The sequence below is a fragment of the Silurus meridionalis genome, chromosome 17, assembly GCF_014805685.1.
Source record: "Silurus meridionalis isolate SWU-2019-XX chromosome 17, ASM1480568v1, whole genome shotgun sequence".
NCBI lineage: Eukaryota > Metazoa > Chordata > Actinopteri > Siluriformes > Siluridae > Silurus > Silurus meridionalis.
In genome coordinates this window covers 9,698,973-9,718,793 of record NC_060900.1, presented here as the reverse complement: position 1 = coordinate 9,718,793, position 19,821 = coordinate 9,698,973, and the positions used below count along the sequence as shown (strand labels likewise).

General features: G+C 36.3%; 1 protein-coding gene across 1 annotated transcript in view; it reads left to right on the top strand.

The window, feature by feature from the left end:
• The first annotated feature begins 873 nt into the window (after positions 1–873).
• Positions 874–19,821, top strand: part of LOC124399392 (dedicator of cytokinesis protein 3-like) — an 81,372-nt gene continuing 62,424 nt past the window's right edge. The window contains exons 1-6 of the mRNA XM_046870249.1: positions 874–1,696; positions 15,771–15,854; positions 15,935–15,975; positions 17,344–17,399; positions 17,582–17,678; positions 19,595–19,743. Coding sequence (XP_046726205.1) covers positions 1,660–1,696; positions 15,771–15,854; positions 15,935–15,975; positions 17,344–17,399; positions 17,582–17,678; positions 19,595–19,743 — 464 coding nt within the window. The 5' untranslated portion in view covers positions 874–1,659. The remainder of the gene's footprint in view (positions 1,697–15,770; positions 15,855–15,934; positions 15,976–17,343; positions 17,400–17,581; positions 17,679–19,594; positions 19,744–19,821) is intronic.

Below are 19,821 nucleotides of genomic sequence, written 5' to 3'. Positions count from 1 at the left end.
AAAATTATCCCCACTGAGCAAATTAGGGGTGTTGAAAGCAAATAATAATAATAATAATTTTCTTTTTTTCTGATATTTCCACTGATGGAACACAATGGCCCTAATTTAATATATTAGCTGACTTTTTTTTTTTTATTAAATCAGGTTCATTCACTGGTTTGTTTATTTTCATTTTGGTCAGTGTCATGGAGAATCTATAACTAATTCTGGAATCATTGGGTACGATGCAGGAATGCACCCTGGATGGAAGGCCAGCCGATGGAAAATACGCGAACCACATTCTACAAATCAATTTTGAGTTAAAAATCAACTTCATGCAAAAGGAAACCGGTAAAACCCATGATAGCACCTGGAGAACAGGAAAACCCCCAATCCAGTTGGAAACAATTCTGCAGCAGTGAAATCTCCTAACTATAAGAACCCAATGATTGAACAGCTTGACAAAGCTGATTTTTATTTTTACCCATTAAACACATTTTGTTAGAATGTGGTTCTCATTTGGTTATTTTTCAGAAACCAAATAATATTCTAGGAACATTGTGATTTTTGTTTGTTTGTTTTGTAAATATATAAACTAACCTTCCCAGAATGTTCTAGGAACCAAAAACTGTTAGTTGGCTAGTATTTTTCTTAGCTCACTGTCCCTCTGGCTAAAGTTCACACACCCACTGCTGTACATCTCCCTAACCTCTGTGTACCTACACCCCATCTCAGCTGTCAAAAGAACCGGAAGTGGAGACAAATAAAGGGAAACTGATCAATAGTGCCAGAAATTTTGTATTGAATTTCTGGTCTCTATAACGCCTGCAGCTGTTATTAGGTCTGAACAGGAGACTATTTCAGTCTCCACAGAGAATGAAATGCAGGTGGAGACTTTGAGTCCATCATGAGGGCAGTCTGTTTCCATCCGGCGAATTATTAGACCATATTTCGAGGTCCAGCAATCTGTCTCCTCCATCCATTTCTGCGCCCTTGGACTTGTAAAAGCTTTGACCCGGGAACATTTTAGAAGGCGTCATGTGACGGTTGTGAAGATGGCGCAGAGTAATCAGATCTCTCACATCCTCCTCAGTAGCAGGAGACCAATTGACGGCACGGCGCTTCAGGAATAGGAGCTCATCACATAACAACCGAGATGCGACAGGTTTTTTTGTTTTGTTTGTTTTGGTTTTTATGCATGTGATCACATGTAATCAGAACCTACATTATTGCTGAATTAATAAATGAGCTGAGGCTCGATCACTCGCTTCTAGATACTGCAGCAAATAACAGCGAAGATCAGATTTCCGCTTTATTCCCTGCCTGGAGAGACTCAGGGCTCTGCATCACACACTGTACATGCTCTTCTTGTTTTTCCCCATTTTCCCTTCTTGCTCGAAAGGATCATCCAAAAGGGGGGTATGACAGTATGCGGAATGGAAAGAAGAAGATCTTGTTTGTAAGGCTTTGTGTTTATTTGGGGCGAACAGTTACCATGTAGTCGTTAATGCATTTACTTGTACATGTAGTGCCTCTGTATCACGCTACACTGCTCAGCCCTTCATCTTCAGCATCCTCCCACGACACCGGCGGAATGGAGCTCGCTTTCCAGGCGATATAAAAAATCATCTCTTACCTTTTTATTTTTTATTTTATTTGAAACATTTCTTTATTGAAATAATGTGGATTCCAACGGAAGATGAAAAATTTGGAGTCGGTGAGTAATACACCCTTCTTCTCTTCTTTTACCGTTGTGTTCTGCATATTTATTGACATATATAATGACACGTAGATCTCCAGATCTCCAGCTTTCCTCTATGCAACAATTTGCTCTTGATTCAAGAAGTGCTCAATGGCTCAATCGATCATCGTGTTAACAATCTAAAATATCCAATAATGCGGTTTATAAATGATCGTTATATATATATATATATATATATATATATAAAACATGCCGTTTGAGAAGTAAGGAAAGGTATGATGATATATATATATATATATATATATATATATATATATATATATATATATATATATATATATGACTGGATTGCTTGTGGATATAATTAACTATATATTTTTTTGTTGTTGTTATTTTGTGTTTAGTATGAATTTTTATTAAAAAAGCGAATTTTTTTTTCCTCTCTCTTCCCACACAACCATTGCACACGACTGACAATAATGATCGTATCCACGCAGTAGCACGGGGGCTGAGCGCGTCTTCCTGTGGCCGCGGAGGGGCGCTGTGTGCCTTTTCGCGGTCTAACAGGTGCGCGTGAGAACACTGCGCTCCTGACGCAACGCTCCTGTGCGACCACGTTTCCCAACGCCCCATTCACCGCTCCGAACACTGTGTCCGAGCGTCACACCGCTTTCTCTAACTATCTATCAGCTCAGTGGTTAAAGGTCGGTTACTGAATGAAGGATCAGGGGTTCAAGTCCTAGTTTTGCCAAGCTGCCACTTTTGGGCCCTTGAGCATGGCCCTTACGATATTAAGATTCCTGGGTTACGTAGACAAACTGTCTTTGCAGTGTGATGTCCACTTTAAAAACAAGTCTCATTTGTATTCAAAAATATGCTTTTATCACAAGAAACGATTAAATTCTATTCATTTTTATTCGTATAGCGCAGTGGTCCCCAACCCCCAGGCAGCGGACCGGCACCGGTCCGTGGGTCAATTGGTACCGGGCCGCACAGAAAGAATACATAACTTACATTATTTCCGTTATATTTATTATCTGATTCTGAATAATGTTTTATTTTGGAAAATTACCGGATTCTCTCCTCCACACCTGTCTATGACTCACTCTTGATGCATGTCTTGATGCCTCGGTCACATGTCTTACCTCCATCCACTACCTTCTTAAAGGGGCTGCTCCGGCCACTAACACATAATACATTACCGCTAAATTAAAACCCCCAAGTTTTAAAGTTTGTTCCTTATAATTGTTTATCCCTGATGAGCAAGCAAATTGTCCCAGTATTGCCAAGCTGCCCCTTTTGGGCTCTTGAGCAAGGCCCTTATTACTATACAAGTTTCCTTCATTACTTGGATGACTGGTAGTCTGATGTCTATTTTAAAAATGTTGAAACCAACAAGATTCTCATTTGTATACACAAATATACACAAATATTTATTTGCGTCATGCTTTTAACAATAGTCATTGTCTCAAAGCAGCGTTACACAGATAAAGCAGTAATAAAGAAGGTCTACGTTTGTACCTTATAATTGTAGGTTTGTCCCTAATGAGGGAGTCGATGGCGACTGTGGGAAGGAAAACCTCGCTGAGATGGTATGAGGTAGAACCCTTGAGAGAAACCAGACTCAAGAGGAAAACCATCCTCATCTGGGTGACACTGAATGTCCACTTTTTACAGTATATTGTTGTAGAGGTGTGCAGTGATAGGTGATTAAATGCAACTCGTGGTCATGAGCCATTTTAGCAGACTGTTGATATTAAGTACAGCAAACCTTTTTAATGGTAAAATATTAATAGTAAAACTAAATTATCTCACAGTAGGTAAATTTGGATTTTTATACCCATTTTAACTATAACCTTAAATTGCTGTTTTCCCAACTGATGCAACAAATTCAGTGTTTGGTGTAAATGGTTTTTATGTCATTTAGAGTAAAAAAAGTTACACATTTATTTGTCCAGAGAATGACCCTAAAACCTTTTCCCGAAAAAGTTTTCCCATCTGATTTGAAGTTTGGTCCGTGTCTAATAGTTATTATTTAGATTTTTAAGAGGAAGAGCATTAAACAGTGATTGAGGCTCTGGGTTACTGATCAGAAGGTCAGAGGTTTAAGCCACAGTATCGTCATGCTGCCGCTCTTGGGCCCTTGAGCACGTAGTGATGTATCATGTGCTCGGACCCCAGCATCCTAACATCGCTGGGATATGCCAAGCAAGAATTTCTCTTTGCTGTAATGTACATAGGACAAGTAAAAAGCCCATTTATCTTTTCAAAGCACAAACCCAGGCAACTATCTTTGCCATCTAGGAAGTGCTGGCATTAAAAAACTATTTCTGAATGATCCTGCACATGTTATACACATTTGAAGAAAACATAAGAACATCTTTTTATTATTAACTTTAATAAAACAATTATAACATCATAATGGTCTCTATTGATGACCAGTAGATACCGATATGCACCATCGACCTGTTGCCTGGTGATCTATTGGTCCACTAGACAAAACATGCCACCAATAGAAGGCAACAAATTCCCGTATAAACATTAAACTTTCAAACCAATACAGTTCCAGTTATAACTATTAGAACCATCCCAAATTCTTTAAAGTTTTCTTTTTTTCCAGCAAAGAATTACTGTAAGCTGGTAGTCAAGCAAGGTGTGTTTTAGCAGCTAGGAACTTAGACCAAGTTGTGTTTTTAGCAGTATTATACTTTGCTTGTTCTGGGAATGCTAGTGGTTAATATATCCTGGATCGGGAACACTAATCCACTGCAGGGCATGACAAACACACACACAAGTTCACACACTCATTCACGCCTAATTAGCATAGTCGGTGCGTCTCTCAGCAAGGTTTCGGACAGTAGGAGGAAACTAGGGATTGCTTGATTTTGATTACATGGATTTGGGTTTAGTTTTTGTGTAAGCAGGAAATTGTGTTCTTTGCTTATTCTTAGGCATCATAGAAGTGCTACTGCACAGAATATCCAGGGCCCCTAGTTGGAGCCCTTAAGCAACCATAACCAAAAATTCTTTCATATTTAAGACTTAGAACCCACAAAGATTGTAATTAACCATGGACCAAAAAAGTGCTAATGTTATTGTCACCCTGATCCTGATTCCCTGTTTAATTGAGCTAGTTCAGTGGATACTGTTATGCACTTTATTTACCTCTGAGGACGGATAGTACATCAACAATCTAACGACTTTGGAAACCTCTTCAATGGTATACATTTTTATTTGCACAACATTGGGCTGCTGCCATTTCCAATGAGAGAATACCGTGGATTATTAGTTCTCATTTCAGATCAGCAAAGTAAAAAAGAAATTGGAAGTATTTTTTGTGTTATTGTCAGTGCTTTGTTTTTGCTGTATGTATCTCTTTAAAACACATATTAGTAATATAGATATGGGTTTGCAGCTGTGATTTTTTTTACTTCAATAATACATGGATAGATATGTATTGAATAAATGGTAATATAAAAAAAAAAAACAGTCAATGCAAATGTAGATGGATTAATGCTGGCACAAGTCTGGAAATAACTTAATCTATAAAGGATTAAGTTACATATCTCAGATATGTTACACATATTGACTTACCTATATCTCTTTTTTATCTACCTGAATAGGACATATTGTGTTCTCTTTGATCTACTTTTAACATTTAATACTAAGTGAGGCTCTTTATGTGTGTGTGTGTGTGTCTGTGTGTCTGTGTGTGTGTGTGTGTGTGTGTGTGTGTGTGTGTGTGTAAAAAGGTGTGTTGTGTAGATGGCAGAATGGCTATCTGCCACTTTAGCTTGTGCTATCAAATTCCCCTTTCCTCAGTCTACTTTAGTGTAAGAAACAGTAGATGATCAGCTAATTTACCAAAGCCATTGTTTACAGGAAAATCAGTGGTATCTTGGATGTGAGTTTTACACTGTGCACCAAGTCTCAAATTCAGTCAAATTCAACTGTAAAACTACAGATAACATCTACTGTATGAGCAGGAAGCAATGTGTAACATAAAATGCTTGTCTAATTCTGTTTGGAATAAATGCAAACATATTTTACTAATACAAAAGAAATGTATGGGAATATTTCATGCTGGTTATAAGCAGAGCTTGTATGCCCACTGATCATTTAATCTGATCTTGTATTGGTGTTGTTTACTAATGATGTGGTAAAGAGGTAATTTGCATGGTCTGGTAGTTAAGGTCATTAAATTTGACCTCCTGATTCTTAGCCATGTGTGCTGAATTGGGATGGTGTGGAGGGACACTGAGAAGATCAGCACAGTGGAGATCCCAGCAGGGCCTTCCTTCAGGAAATGATGTCAAAAAATATTATGAGTTCAATATTGGTTTCAGTTTATTCTTCTTATAGCAATAATTGTGATGTTATGGTTATGGTTTCCGTACAGCTTCTGAACATTTTTCACTGCACCTTTATTTATTTGTTGTACATACATTTACATATTTACCTGCACTTGTCAGTTTGCACAATGCTACAATTTGCACTTCTGGCAGATGCTTAACTGCATTGCGTTGCTGTGTACCTGTACTGACAATGAAGTTGTATCTATCTATCTATCTCTCTATGAATGTTACAGAATATCAGAATGTGTTGCAACACCATAATTTGTGTGTGTGTGTGTGTGTGTGTGTGTGTGTGTGTGTGTGTGTGTGTGTCTGTGTATGTTTTAATTCTGCAGGGTAAATAAAGAGGTAGCATCTGTCTTCTGTCATACTTCAGCTTCTCAGCAAAACAGGGACATGTTAAAAAAAAGAAAAGAAAAGAAAAATAACCCAAAATGGTGGTTTGAAATAATTTCAGTTTAAGATATTATGACAGCTTATACACTGGTAGAGGGAAAGTAGTGGTTTTATAGTAAAACAACAGGGTTTTACAGCAAGAATAATGACAAGTGTCTGTTCAGCTATCATTAGTATTATATTCTTCTGTGCATTTTTATAAATTAGGCAACATTATGTTGAGTTAAATTAACATTAAGCATTTTTGGTGCATCTTTAAAAATTATATACAGTGGAACTGTACTTTTTAAATTTATACTCGTCCTTAGAGAAGGGAAGTAATGAAGTACAAATACTTTGTCACTGTACTTAAGTAGATTTGTCTGGTATCAGTACTTTACTTCACTATTTATATTTTAGACACTTTTTTACTTTCACTAATTACAATTTTAACACAAATATCTGTACTTTTTACTTCTTACATTTTCAAACCAGGCATTGTTTACTTTAGTTTTAATCTATTTGTTGACATGATCAATATTTTTTCTTCTTATCATGCGCTGTTTTCAGCCCATCAACCTATTTCTTGTCATTGCATGGCTTTTTCAATCCAATACTGGGTATCATTTCCTGGCTCTCACACACCACAGACGTTGACTAGCTTACGAAGCAAACAATGAGCAAGACAGAAGGCAACAAGAAGTCTGGGGTTAAAGTGGATGAGACAGAGGGAGTCAGTGATGTAAACATGACTAAGAACAAAGACATTTCTGATCACCTGATCATCATCATCTTTTCTCTGCTTGTGTTCTATATGGTGGATGTTCAGCCTGGATACATTCATTAGATAACAACATTTGAAACTTTCGTATTAATATATTAATATGATGTGAGGTCCAGTTACCAGCGTGACACTAAAACAGGTAGTAGTAATAGTTAATTCTTACTTAAGTACATGTCAACTTTTTTAATTTAACTTGATTGAAAAATTGGTCAGTACTTTTGCCAGAGTCTTTTAAAACATAAGTATCTGTACTTGAGTAAAGGATGTGTGCACTTTTGCCATCTCTGTTCATCCTTGTAGTGCAACACCGTTGTTCTTTCCGGGTTCCATGGGATATACATTTCAGGTTGCACATATCAGAAGAAAAACTTCTTCCATTACCATGCGGAAAACCGAAGAAATGGATTGTTGCTGACCACAACTCCGCTAATGGATGTAGAAAACTCACAGAAGCAATTAAAACCACCATTAAACACGTATAAAAAAGTTTTTTTCCCTACTAAACCCGTTATGTTGGCTGAAAATAGATGAGATGAAGATGAAGCTATTTTGCAACTTCAGCAAGTCAACTAAATGTCTCTCTATGCAAAGTTACTTTTCTTTTACTGTAATGTAAAAGGAAACAATGCTACACTATAGGTTTGTGTACACATAACCATATGATTTGTATGTGCTTTTTAAACTTCCCACTCCACATGGAGATCTGTGCTCATTCAGCCACAAGGGTGATAATAAAGTGAGGTACTGATGTAGGGTGAGGAGGCCTGGAGTGCAGTCAGCGTTCCAGTTTATACCAAAGGTGTTCAATAGGGTTGAGGTCAGAGGTCTGATGCAGGCAAATCAAGATCAGATGTCTTCCCCTTGTAATGTATTTAATAGTGATTTCACTGTCGATATTTTCCATTTGGTGTAGTAACTATGAATAGTCTGTCAGTTAAAGTAATGAGGCTACAAATGGCTGCTTTGCATTCTCCCCTTTCCAAGTCCCCTCGAGATTCTACTTAAAATTCAGTAGTCTGGTGTTAATAACCACCAGGATGCAAGTTAATTATTATGCAGAAGAGGCGTGAATATTTTACTATATGTCTGATATGTTCATAACAAAGCATTAGGTTGATATACAGTATAAACTGAGTCAACTATGGTTAACTTCTACTTAGAAGCCAAACAAACTATTCGGTGAAACAATGTCTCCATTATTACACTGTACGACCAAAATAATGGACTCTTGGGGATTGAACATCCATTCCACTGTGGGCAGTAATATTTATTGAAATGTTTCTCCTTTGCTGCAATAACAGCCTCCACTCTTCTGAGAAGGCTTTCAACTAGATGGAATGTGGTTGTGGCCATTTGTGTCCATCCAGCTTCAAATGCACAAGAAGTAAAGCAGTAAAGTCTGACAAAAAGCCCTGGTTTGCATTTATTGTTTAGATTCAGATCATAACTACTGCTAACCTGCTGCTGTGGGGTTCTTAAGCAAGACTATTAAACTTCCCTGCCTACAGAGCACCATAATGGTTCACCCTGCTTTTTTAACCCATACCCCAAATAAGCTAGGGTATGTCAATAAATTAAAAGTAAATACTTTTTGTTCATTTGCTTTGAAGTCAGAGCTCTGTACAGACCACTACTTTTGTATTCCTCACTTTGTGCACAGTCATAATAAATTCCCCATAATGGCCAGTTTTCCTTCCAATTAAATAAACTAATAATGTTATTCCATACAAAGACAATTGTGCATTTCTTTGTATCAACATTTTAGGGACACATAATTTTTTATCACATTGTATTTTATCTATGCAAATTATATGGTGAAGACATTTTAAATGTTTTATATTATAGCTCCAACAAAGCAGTTTCCATCAAACCTCATCTCCAGCACATCACATTTTTACTCTGATGAGCACCAAGTTCCTATGTTCCAGGATCTTATAGTAAAGCTTTTGTTGCCATTTGTCCCATAGTCTTGTTTAAAGTTGAGCATATTTTTGCCTTGTATCTTCTGTTTAGGTGACATTTCCTGTGCTTATGATTTTAGATATCATTTAGCAATTTATACGCTGAAAATCTGCACTTGCATATGCCTTTTCTACAAAATCCCTGACAATCATTCCAGTGGTGTTACTAAAGTGTGCTAAAACACTATAACAGTTTGACATTCTCAAAATCTGTCGTCAGCATATGGCAACTAATTCACACCAACAGGATCATCTGATTCACTGAATTAATGATTCAGCTTAATTTATCTGCCAGCACCTTTCTTACTCTGAGCTCCTGCTACCGTGTTATGGAACAGAATATTAATTATTTGAAGGTTTATTAGAATTACTCGTATCTTTAATTATCCTGATCATGGTCATGGAGGATCCAGAGCCAATCTTGGAAACACTGGTTGTGATTTAGCAATTCATCTGAATGGTTATATCAGTCTATGCGCACACACATTCATACACATCATACGCTCGTTCACAGCGAGCAGCAACTGAGCAATCTTGTGAGGAAACATGGGGAGAACATGCACAGCTCCACACAGTCCAAACACCACTCAGATATAAGGCAGTATTATTCTGTCACAGCTTTTTCTTTAACTTTTCAGGTAAACACACACACACACACACACACACACACACACACACACACACACACACACACACACACACACACACACACCGCTCTGCATGTTCAGCTCTCTCTTTCAAAGCTTTTGTTTCTCCCACTTTTATCCTTTTTGTTGCTCAGTCCAACAGAGAGCAGTCATTAGTACAATTACACACAGGCATTTGATGCTTACCAGTCGTGGCTGATGTACAGCATGGGGCACGTCTCTCCTTCCACCACCTGGTATGATATGGACCCCTGCCCCCTGTCCAAAACATCTGTCTGCATTATAAAAGGGAGGGAAAAGTCTGGGGAATGGTACAATGCCACAGATTGCAACTTCAGAAAAGCCTGTTGGCATGACTTTATAAAGTGGACCGAATCAGGTGCTCTCTTTTTAGTGAGATCAGTAAGGAGACTGGTGACATCCAAATAATTAATAATAGGCTATATTAATTAATTCATAATTAAATGGCTTTAACGTTAAATAATAGCTAGCCCCAGAAACTGTATCGCCTTTTTGGTCTTAGTTCTTGGGCAGGCTGCAATCACTGCCATCAGCTATCAGTTTATGGTCCGAGCAGTTACCTACAGTATAAGCAGTTACCTGCTTATGGTCCGAATGGATCCAATCATATACTTTTTTGGTGTTTGCTATGAGTCACAGCCATCTCAGCAATCTCAGGACTGTCCTTAGATGTTGGAAATACCGCTGCAAATTATGACTATGGATACTAATATAATCTTAATATGTTGCATTGAACGCAGGCAGAGTATTCAGTCTATTGTGGGAGCTCCAAACAACCCAAAAGGAAGGGTTACAATTTGATGTACCCCAAAGTGAGTGGGAAATGCCTTTTTATTTTATCCCTTTATTAAAGCAGGTGACTGGTGAATAATCAGGCACATACCTGTAATAAAAGCCAGCTAACACCAGAATCTTTCTTATCACCTTTTATGTCTTTAGTCTTGTTCTGTCTTGTTCATTTGGAAACTCAAATAGGAACTGAAAAGCCAGATATCACGCTTGCATACTTTTTTGGATTTGCCATGAGTCACACTCATCTCATCTCATCAAATTGACTCAATTTGTGCAATTTTGCTCTCAGGTCAAAGACACCCTAAATTTCATTTTCACCATTAAAAGGTTCTTTTCCTCAATTTTCATTAATAATGTCTAGCACACCACATGGCTTATGGCTATATAATAATTCAAAAGGGGAATACCCATTAAAAGCTTGTGGGACCTCTTGCACTGCCAATAATAGGTGCTTGAGCCACTTGTCCCAATTACGTACATCATCGCGAACAAACTTCCAAATCATATTTTTGAGTATTTGATTAATCTACTCCACTAAACCATCTGTTTGTGAAAGATAAACACTCATGTGGATTGATTTAATGCAGTAATTCGTACAGCTTGCGCAGTATATGTTATAAAAACGCAGTGCCTTGGTCAGACAGAATAAGAAGATAATTTGAAAAAGTGTCTCTGCAACATTTCCCACTGAAATGCTCACTGGTTACATGTATCAGGATCTTTTTTTTAACCCCAAAATTACATAGAAGTGATTACAAACCGACTTTCATGCATGTCCGCATGCATACACATTAATTCAGGTTCCAAAGCCTCAAAGTGAACCAGGTTTTGGTAAACTGAGTTCTGATTACAGCCCAATTCCAAGAAAAGCAGGGTATGTACCCTTTTAAATACTCAACCCATCTTGATCGGGACCAGCTTGTGGCACGTCAGGGATCTGGACCAGTGAACCACTTCATCAAGTAGCATTGGTCATGGCGATGCCTGGGTTTCCCACAATGCCAGCAGACTGGCCTAGGCTTTCCTTCTGCATTTGTGATGCTAAGATCACTCACCTGTGATGGAGAAAGAACAGACACAGAGGAGTTAAAAGAGGGTCTGAAATCTGGCCCCAAGAGCAGAGAGAGTGAAAGAGAGCAAGGAAGGGGTAGCAGCGTGGAGAGCTCAGTGGCTTAGGGAAGAAGAAATGGGAGGCAGGCCACAGCCATATTTTGTTAGACTTTTTTTATTTTTTTACAACATACATACTGTCATGTAAAAATAAAAATGCACTCTATTTAAATTCTTGTGTTTTTAGATATCATGGTTTTACATATAAAAAATTATTTGGTCCTTATCAGGTCTTAAAATTAGGTAAACACAAGCTCAGCTGAACAACACCACGTCATATTACACTGCCATTATTTATTTTGAGGAAAAAAAATAAAAGATCAATCCAAATTGGAGAAAAACAATTTGTGATATTACACCTTATGTTTCAAAAGCTTTTAGCAGTAGAAACTAGAAATAATCTTGTTCTGTTTGACAAGATTCTTACATCAAGCTCATTCTTCTTTACAACGTTTCTTCACTTCACTGAGGTTTATTGGCACAGCTCTCTTGAGGCATATCATTTAAGTTAAGGTCTGGACTTTGACAGGGTCATTTGCTGTTGCATCTGATAATTGTGCTGTTGCATGACACAATTTTGGCCAATCTGTAGCTGTTAGATGGATGGACTCACATTTGACTATAAAATGCACTGGTATACAGAAGTGTTCATGGCCACCTCAATAACTACGAGTTGCCAAGGAACTGTGGCTGCAAAACAAGTCCAAATCATCATCATTCACTACCATGCTTGATGGTTGGTATGAGGAATTTGTGCTGATATTCTCTGTTTGTTTTTGGTTAAATGTAGTGATGTGCATTATAGACAAACGTCTCCACTTTGGTCACATAAGTTCAGAGGGCATTTTTCCAGAAGTCTTGGCAGGACAGCTTAGGCTTTTTTCTGGCAACCCATCCAAACAAGTCATACACATTCAGTCTTTTTTTCATTGTACTGTTATGAATTTAAACATTTAACACACCAACTTAAGCCTGTAGAGTGCACAGTCTGATTTTTGGGTGAATATTTTGGGAAGATTGCCAAGTGTCTTGATTTATGAATAATGTAGACTTATGAATAATGTTCCCTGCTGTAGAATGATGGTCTTTAAATATTTTGGAAATGGCCCTGTAACCCTTCCCAGATTAATTGGTTGCAGCAAATGCTTCTCTGAGATAGTTGCTGATGTCTGTCCTCCTTGGCACACACCTGAATGCTCCAAATTCTAATATATATATATATAAAGTGGTCACACTTACTGATGATTAATTAATTATGAACATTGTTTTAGCAGCAATTGGCTACTTCTTAATGTATACTTAGTCTTTTACACTTTCCTTTATATTTTGGCTTAATTTTTTAAAATAAATAATGACAGTGTAACATGTCACGTGTTGCATTTACCTAATTTTAAGAGCTGCTAAGGACAAGATGATTTTTAGCATGCCCTGATAACATAAAACCATAGAGATCAAAATAGGCTTAATATCTTATTTTCATGTTTACTTCTCTCTTTTTATTTTAAATATATGGTTCTTTGCAAAGCACTGCATTGCAGCTATGTAAAAAATTAAATGTTCTGAAATATACTGTAAGTGGATTAAGACTTAATATATACGGTATATAATATATTATGTCTAGTAATTGTTAATTATTGTAACTGCAAAACCTAAATATTTTACAAAAGTCTGCTTAATGTATAATTAAATTTCTTATTGGATTCATCAATTATTTTATATGTGAAACAGTAAACATAGAAAATAGTTAATACCACCTGAAAATCCAGACCAAAACACACTCCGCCTTTAGTGGAGTTTCAGTGTTGGGAGGCAGTTTTTTGTATTCATGGTTATAATTTATGCTTCATAATTGCATCAGTGCTTCACTGTTCATCATAAACCTTGGATATTTTGTACTTGCACAGGCCTTGCCCCTTATGATCCTGATTATTTTGAAAATGCTCACTTCACTTTGCAGTGTCCCGCAATACTAATTTAGCATTTTTATTTGTTATATTGACTTGCGTGGTCTTTACATCATTATAAATAAATTAAACTGTAATTTATTTTGTTTGCACCCTTTCACATATAACAAATTCAAAGAGGTTGCTCCTGTATATAACACTTTTATATAATATATTACATATTTTATAGCATTTATATTTTATAGCATTGCATTTATAATGTGTATAAATGCTGTATTATATTATATTATATTTTATATTTTATATAATGCACATTTTCATATATTGTAGTATGAAAACATGTGTTAAATTAAGAATTCTGACCGATATAGTATTGTGATTCAATTACATCTATGTTAAATAAAATGTAACAAATAGTTATAAGAGAGAAACACAGAGAGAGAGAGAGAGAGAGAGAGAGAGAGAGAGAGAGAGAGAGTGAATGACCTGCATTAAACTGAATGCATGCAACTGTAACAGTATGTTACTATAGTAACAATTGTGCATTAATATAAAATGATGATTAAACTGACTGGAATTACCTCTGCATTCAACGGTTGATTGCACACTTTCCAGCCAAACAGAATCAAATACAGAACTGATATATACAGTATATATGTACATACCGTGAGTTTTAAGAGTCTGAGAGAATTAGTTAATATGTTCTATTGGCATTTGTTTTCAGTTTAAACATTATTTCCAGCAACTTACAAACTTACATGAAATATTTACATGAATTACATAATTTCTTAGTATTTACTTAATTCCTTACTTCATATATATATATATATATATATATATATATATATATATATATATATATATATATATATATATATATAAACACACACACACACACACACACACAAATACATACACCAAATGCTGATATTTATACAGAACTGCACTTTTTTTTATAGCTTCTAGGACTTTACAATGGTGTTTGTTGTTCTGTAATTGTAACTAATTATCACTAACTAATTATATGGTTTTCATGATTTCACCTGTTTGCACCAGAAGAGCAGATGGCTTTAGAATTATTTATTTCTAAATCTTCTTTTTCTTTCAGGGAATCCACAGCAGATCATCCGTCTCCATACTATTCTGTCCTCTACATCTGCCTCTTTTAAACTGACTACCTGCATGTCTTCCCTTTCCACATCCATAAACCTCTTTGGTGTTTCTCTTTTCCTCCTGCCTGGTGGCTCCATCCTCAGCATTCTCCCCCCGATTTATTCCCCGTGTCCCTCCTCTGCACATGTCCAAACCATCTCTCTTAATTTGTCCCCGAAACGTCCTACATTCGCTGTCCCTCTAATAAATTCCATTACTCCCAATGAAAATTTCAACCTCTTCATCTCTGCTACCTCCAGCTCCACCTGCTGTCTTTTAGTCAATGCCACTATCTTTAATCCATACAACATCGCAGGTCTCACCACAGTCCTATAAACTTTCCCTTTCACTCTTGCAAATACCCTTCTATCACAAATCACTCCTGCCACTCATCTCCACCCACTCCACCCTGCCTGTAATCTTTTCTTAACTTTTCTAACACACTCTCTATTACTTTGCACTGTTGACCCCAGGTACCTGAACTCCTCCACCTTCTCCACCTCTTTTCCCTGCAACCACACCACTCCACTGCCCTCTCTCTCATTCACAATCATGTACTGTCTTACATCTACTGACTTTCATATTATTAGTTCAAAATGAATGTAGCTAAATAAATTAATTTGCCTTCTGATCTGGTATTATATTATTTGGTATTACATATTATTATATTATTAATTCTAATTATATTTATTTAAATTCCAGATTGTACACTACAAAAATGTGTTAAAGGTTAGATTCATGAAAACGTATGCAAGGACCTATAAAGTGACCTCAACAAAAATATTTGTATATTTTTTTTTGTTAGAATATCTGTCTACACTGTCATTTATCTCAAGCTTTATGTCCTAGTAATAAAACCTTGAATTGTTAATTTCAACATTTAGTATCAGTGTTGTTTTTTTCTTGTCAGTCTTTTCTCAAATAATGCTTATCCACTGTGCTCTGGAGAGAGCTGGTATTGATTGTTGTCTATTCCTCTATGTCTCAGTGATAGGCAGTTTTCGAAGTTCGGTCAGTCATTCCCTGGTGCTGGAGCTTGGAGAAACTGTCCAAATCCTGGAGAAATGTGATGGTAAACCTACAGTCAATCTATTCATCAATAGATTTTTATGAGTATGAGTTAAAGTTTTTTAAGTTTGAGTTTTTTTTTAGGCTGGTACAGAGGATTTTCTACCAAAAGACCAACAGTTAAGGTGAGATTGCTTTATTCTGATTTAAGGTTAAAGAATAACAAATTATTTGACAGGATTTGTAAGGAAATTTGTAAGGAAATGTCCATGTAAGGAAAGCTTTCCATACTGAATCCTAACCAACCCCTTTGGTGATTGTAAAAAAAAAAAAAAAAAGATGTGCATACAACTTGCTTGCAAAAAGACCCAAGTAGCCTAGCAACCTGGTACCGCTTTTGTAATCTGACTAAAGAATCTGTCCAGAATGGGTTTGACATTCAATATTACTTATTATTATAGATTAGCACTAAAAGACAAATGAACTAAACGAACATGTTCAAATGGTTCAACTTTGGAACCATGGCTGTGTGAGAATAAATAATGCTAAATGATGACATCGCCTACAATGACCAAGCATTTAAGCATGCAGTATCTACTGTTTATACTAGAGTAATTTAAGGCAAAAAAGTCTATTAATGTTTACAGACTTTGGGTATTTGCGCACAGTCAAGATGTTAATGTGTCAATCATATACAATTCCTGTGTAAGAACATGACCCATAAATACAATGTTAGCTAGCTTGTTTCTTGATGTAGATATTTGCTGAGCTATGTGCTTTTGTTAAAGTTTGTTAAATGCTTTGTTAGCAAACTCACTTGACTGATTTCATAGTTAATTATCACATTCAAGTTTGTCAGAGCAACTATTACTCCTAGTTGACTGTAAACATAAATCATATTTGTCAGCTAGAAAAGGGGCCTGATTTGATAGAATATGGTACAAAGGAATGTGTTTGTGAAAAATTTTCTTATTGTGACATTTTAGACAAATTACCAAACACACAAGTTCTTATTAAAACTATAAACTCCTGGTATGTTTTTGCAACCGTTTGACGTGTTTTGCCATCAAGATGAAGTGCATCTCTCAGGGGTCGACAAGTAAAGACAATAAGTGACAATTAAATAGAAACAAATGAAACGTGCATAAACAGACTGACGTACACCATGCCAACTTATGCCGCTCTGTATCTCCCACTCTTCTTTGGCTCCTTCTCTCTCTCTCTCTCTCTCTCTCTCTCTCTCTCTCTCTCTCTCTCTCTCTCTCTCTCTCTCTCTCATAACTCTTACTCCCCCTCATCCTCATGGGACGCCTAAATAAGCTCATATTTACTCATGAAAAAAATGATCATGTTAAAGAGAGGTAAAGAGAGATGCACAGAGAAAAAGTAGAAAAAGAAGAAGAAGAAATCTGCCCTGTAATTTCTCTCGGGTGAGGGTGTACAGTAAACCTCTCGGGTAAATCATTAAAGATACTTGTTTCCATGTTACATAATGTACACTTGCTGATTTACTAAGAATACTATATTTTTACATCCATTCTTTGTCTTATCAGGGCATTTTTCCAGCCAACTATGTGCACTTAAAAAAAGCTACAGTTACCAACAGAGGGTAAGTGTTTGATTTGAGAATTCATTATAACTGCATGCTATCATCAGCAACTGAAAATATGAGAGCAAATAAACTCCATGATGAATGACCTTCAGGAATTCAAGTAACATCAAATGGCTCAGCACTCTGAAAACGTTAGCATGGATTTAAAAAAGCCTGTATGCGTATGCATTGCATTTCAGGCAGTGTGAGACGGTGGTCCCTCTTGAGGATCCCATCATCACTGAGTGCACCAGCACGCTGCAGGAATGGGGAGTGTTGTGGAAACAGCTTTATGTGGTACAGATTTCTATGGCTACTCTGAAGTCCGTTATTTGTGTCTTGCATCCCACATGTGTACATTTTATTGCGTGCACGTATCCACACGTGCGTGTATGTGAGAGTGTGGGTGGATTCAGTCTGGAGAAACCACAGTTGTCCTGGTAACAGTGAATTGTGTAATTTCTCTCTACTCAGTTTAAGCAGAAAGTGGGCCTTGGGCAATGCTGTTATAAAGCAACTGCATTTTAAGCACGGTTAATGCACTGTCCTGGTCTCTCTTGCTCTCTTTTTTATGGTAATTCCTAAGAAAAGAAATGCATAGGAGTTATGGTTTATGTCACGATACATTTCAGCTATGAATGTAACTAAAAAAAGAATACATTATCCAGGTTGAACAGATAGCATATTCTAAACATACAGTATAGAAATACAAATACAAATACAAATTTGTACAATATTTCTATGCAAAATATCATGAACTTCATAAAAGAAATATACATGAGATTATGATCTGAAGATACTGCTATTTGGTTTTTTTTTTTTTTTTTTTTTTCTGAATCAAAAATTACAGTATTTTCCAGCAGTCATGGGTTAATTTCTTAATTTCCAATGGGACACTGGTAAAAATGAACCTCACAACCAGTTTAAATCAGGATACATATATATATAGATAGATATAGATAGATAGATATTTCGATCACTTAACAGATAGATAAAGTCATGTGAAAACGAAATTACATCCTTTTTTAATTCTATTTTAATTTATGTATCAGGACATAATAAAAATCATCTTGTCCTCAGTAGGTCTAAGTTTTAGATAAATACAACCTCAGATGAACTGCGCAAGAGATATTTCACTGTCATTATTTATTGTTACAAATTTAAGCCAAAGTGGAGAAACCATGTATGGGAAAACTAAGTAAATCTTAAAATTCAACATCTTGTAGAACTCCCTTTAGCTCCTTTCACGTGATTGTGTGAGGAATTTTTACTAACTCTTCTTTACAACTTTGCTTTGAGTGGCCCATTGTAACACCTTGATTCTGTAGCATTTTAGCCCTTTCCTTCCAAACAAACTATAATTGTTATAGCTTTTTCTAATTGTACTGTCATGAATTTTAACATTTACCATGCTAATTGAGGCTTGTAGCCTTAGATGTAACTCTTGAGATTATTGCAATTAATAAGAGTATTAAGTAATCAAATATTGCACAGTCCGACATTAATGTCCACTCCTGGGAAGATTGTCAACTGTCTTCAATGTTTTCCACTTGTGAAATAATGGATTTAAATTGTTTGTAAATTGCCTTATAACCTTTCCCAGTTTGATTAGTTGCAGCATTTGCTTTTAAAGAGTTGGTCACATGTGCTCATGATCAAATTAAACAAGGGCATTTAATTAGCAGCACATGGATGTTACTGGAAGCAGTAAAGGAGTTTTTAGTTTATCACACGTTTTATTTTATTTTGACACTGTGTAATATGTCATGTGTCATTTGTTCATCTGAGGTTGTATTTTTTCTCATTTTAAGAGCTGCTAAGAACCACATGATTTTTTATGCTCTGATATGTAAAACCATAGAATTTAAAAAGGGGGTATCTTTATTTTCACAAGACTGTCTATAGGTAACAACTTTTTTTGTGTTACACCTATGATATCAACATTTTAGTGCCCCTTTCCTTTTTTATTCCAGGGTGTGTAGCTTTAAAATGAAGGAAGACTTTACAAATGGTATCATGTCATTAGGTCAGCTGTTTCCAAATTAAATGAAAATCAGTCATTCTTTTCAAAAGTATCTTACTAACAATTAAGATTAATTGGTAAATGTTTCATTCATCTTATCCTTAATGTTGTGCATTCTGAATTTGGCACTGAGTAATTCAGTTCTAGTGTTTTTACATTAACCTCTGATCAGAGTCTTTTGATTAAACAGAAACACAGGGTAGAGCTCTTCCAGAAACTGAGGCATGTGATGAACGAGCTGATGGACCTGCGGCGTCAGCTGATCTTGGGTCACATGACTCAGGAACAGAGCCGGGAGGTCAAGCGCCACATCACTCTGCGCCTGGACTGGGGCAATGAGTAAGATCTTTACCAAGCAAACTCTTTTAACTCTCTGCTCTCACTTATATGTTCTGTTGTTTTCTGTCCATGTATTAA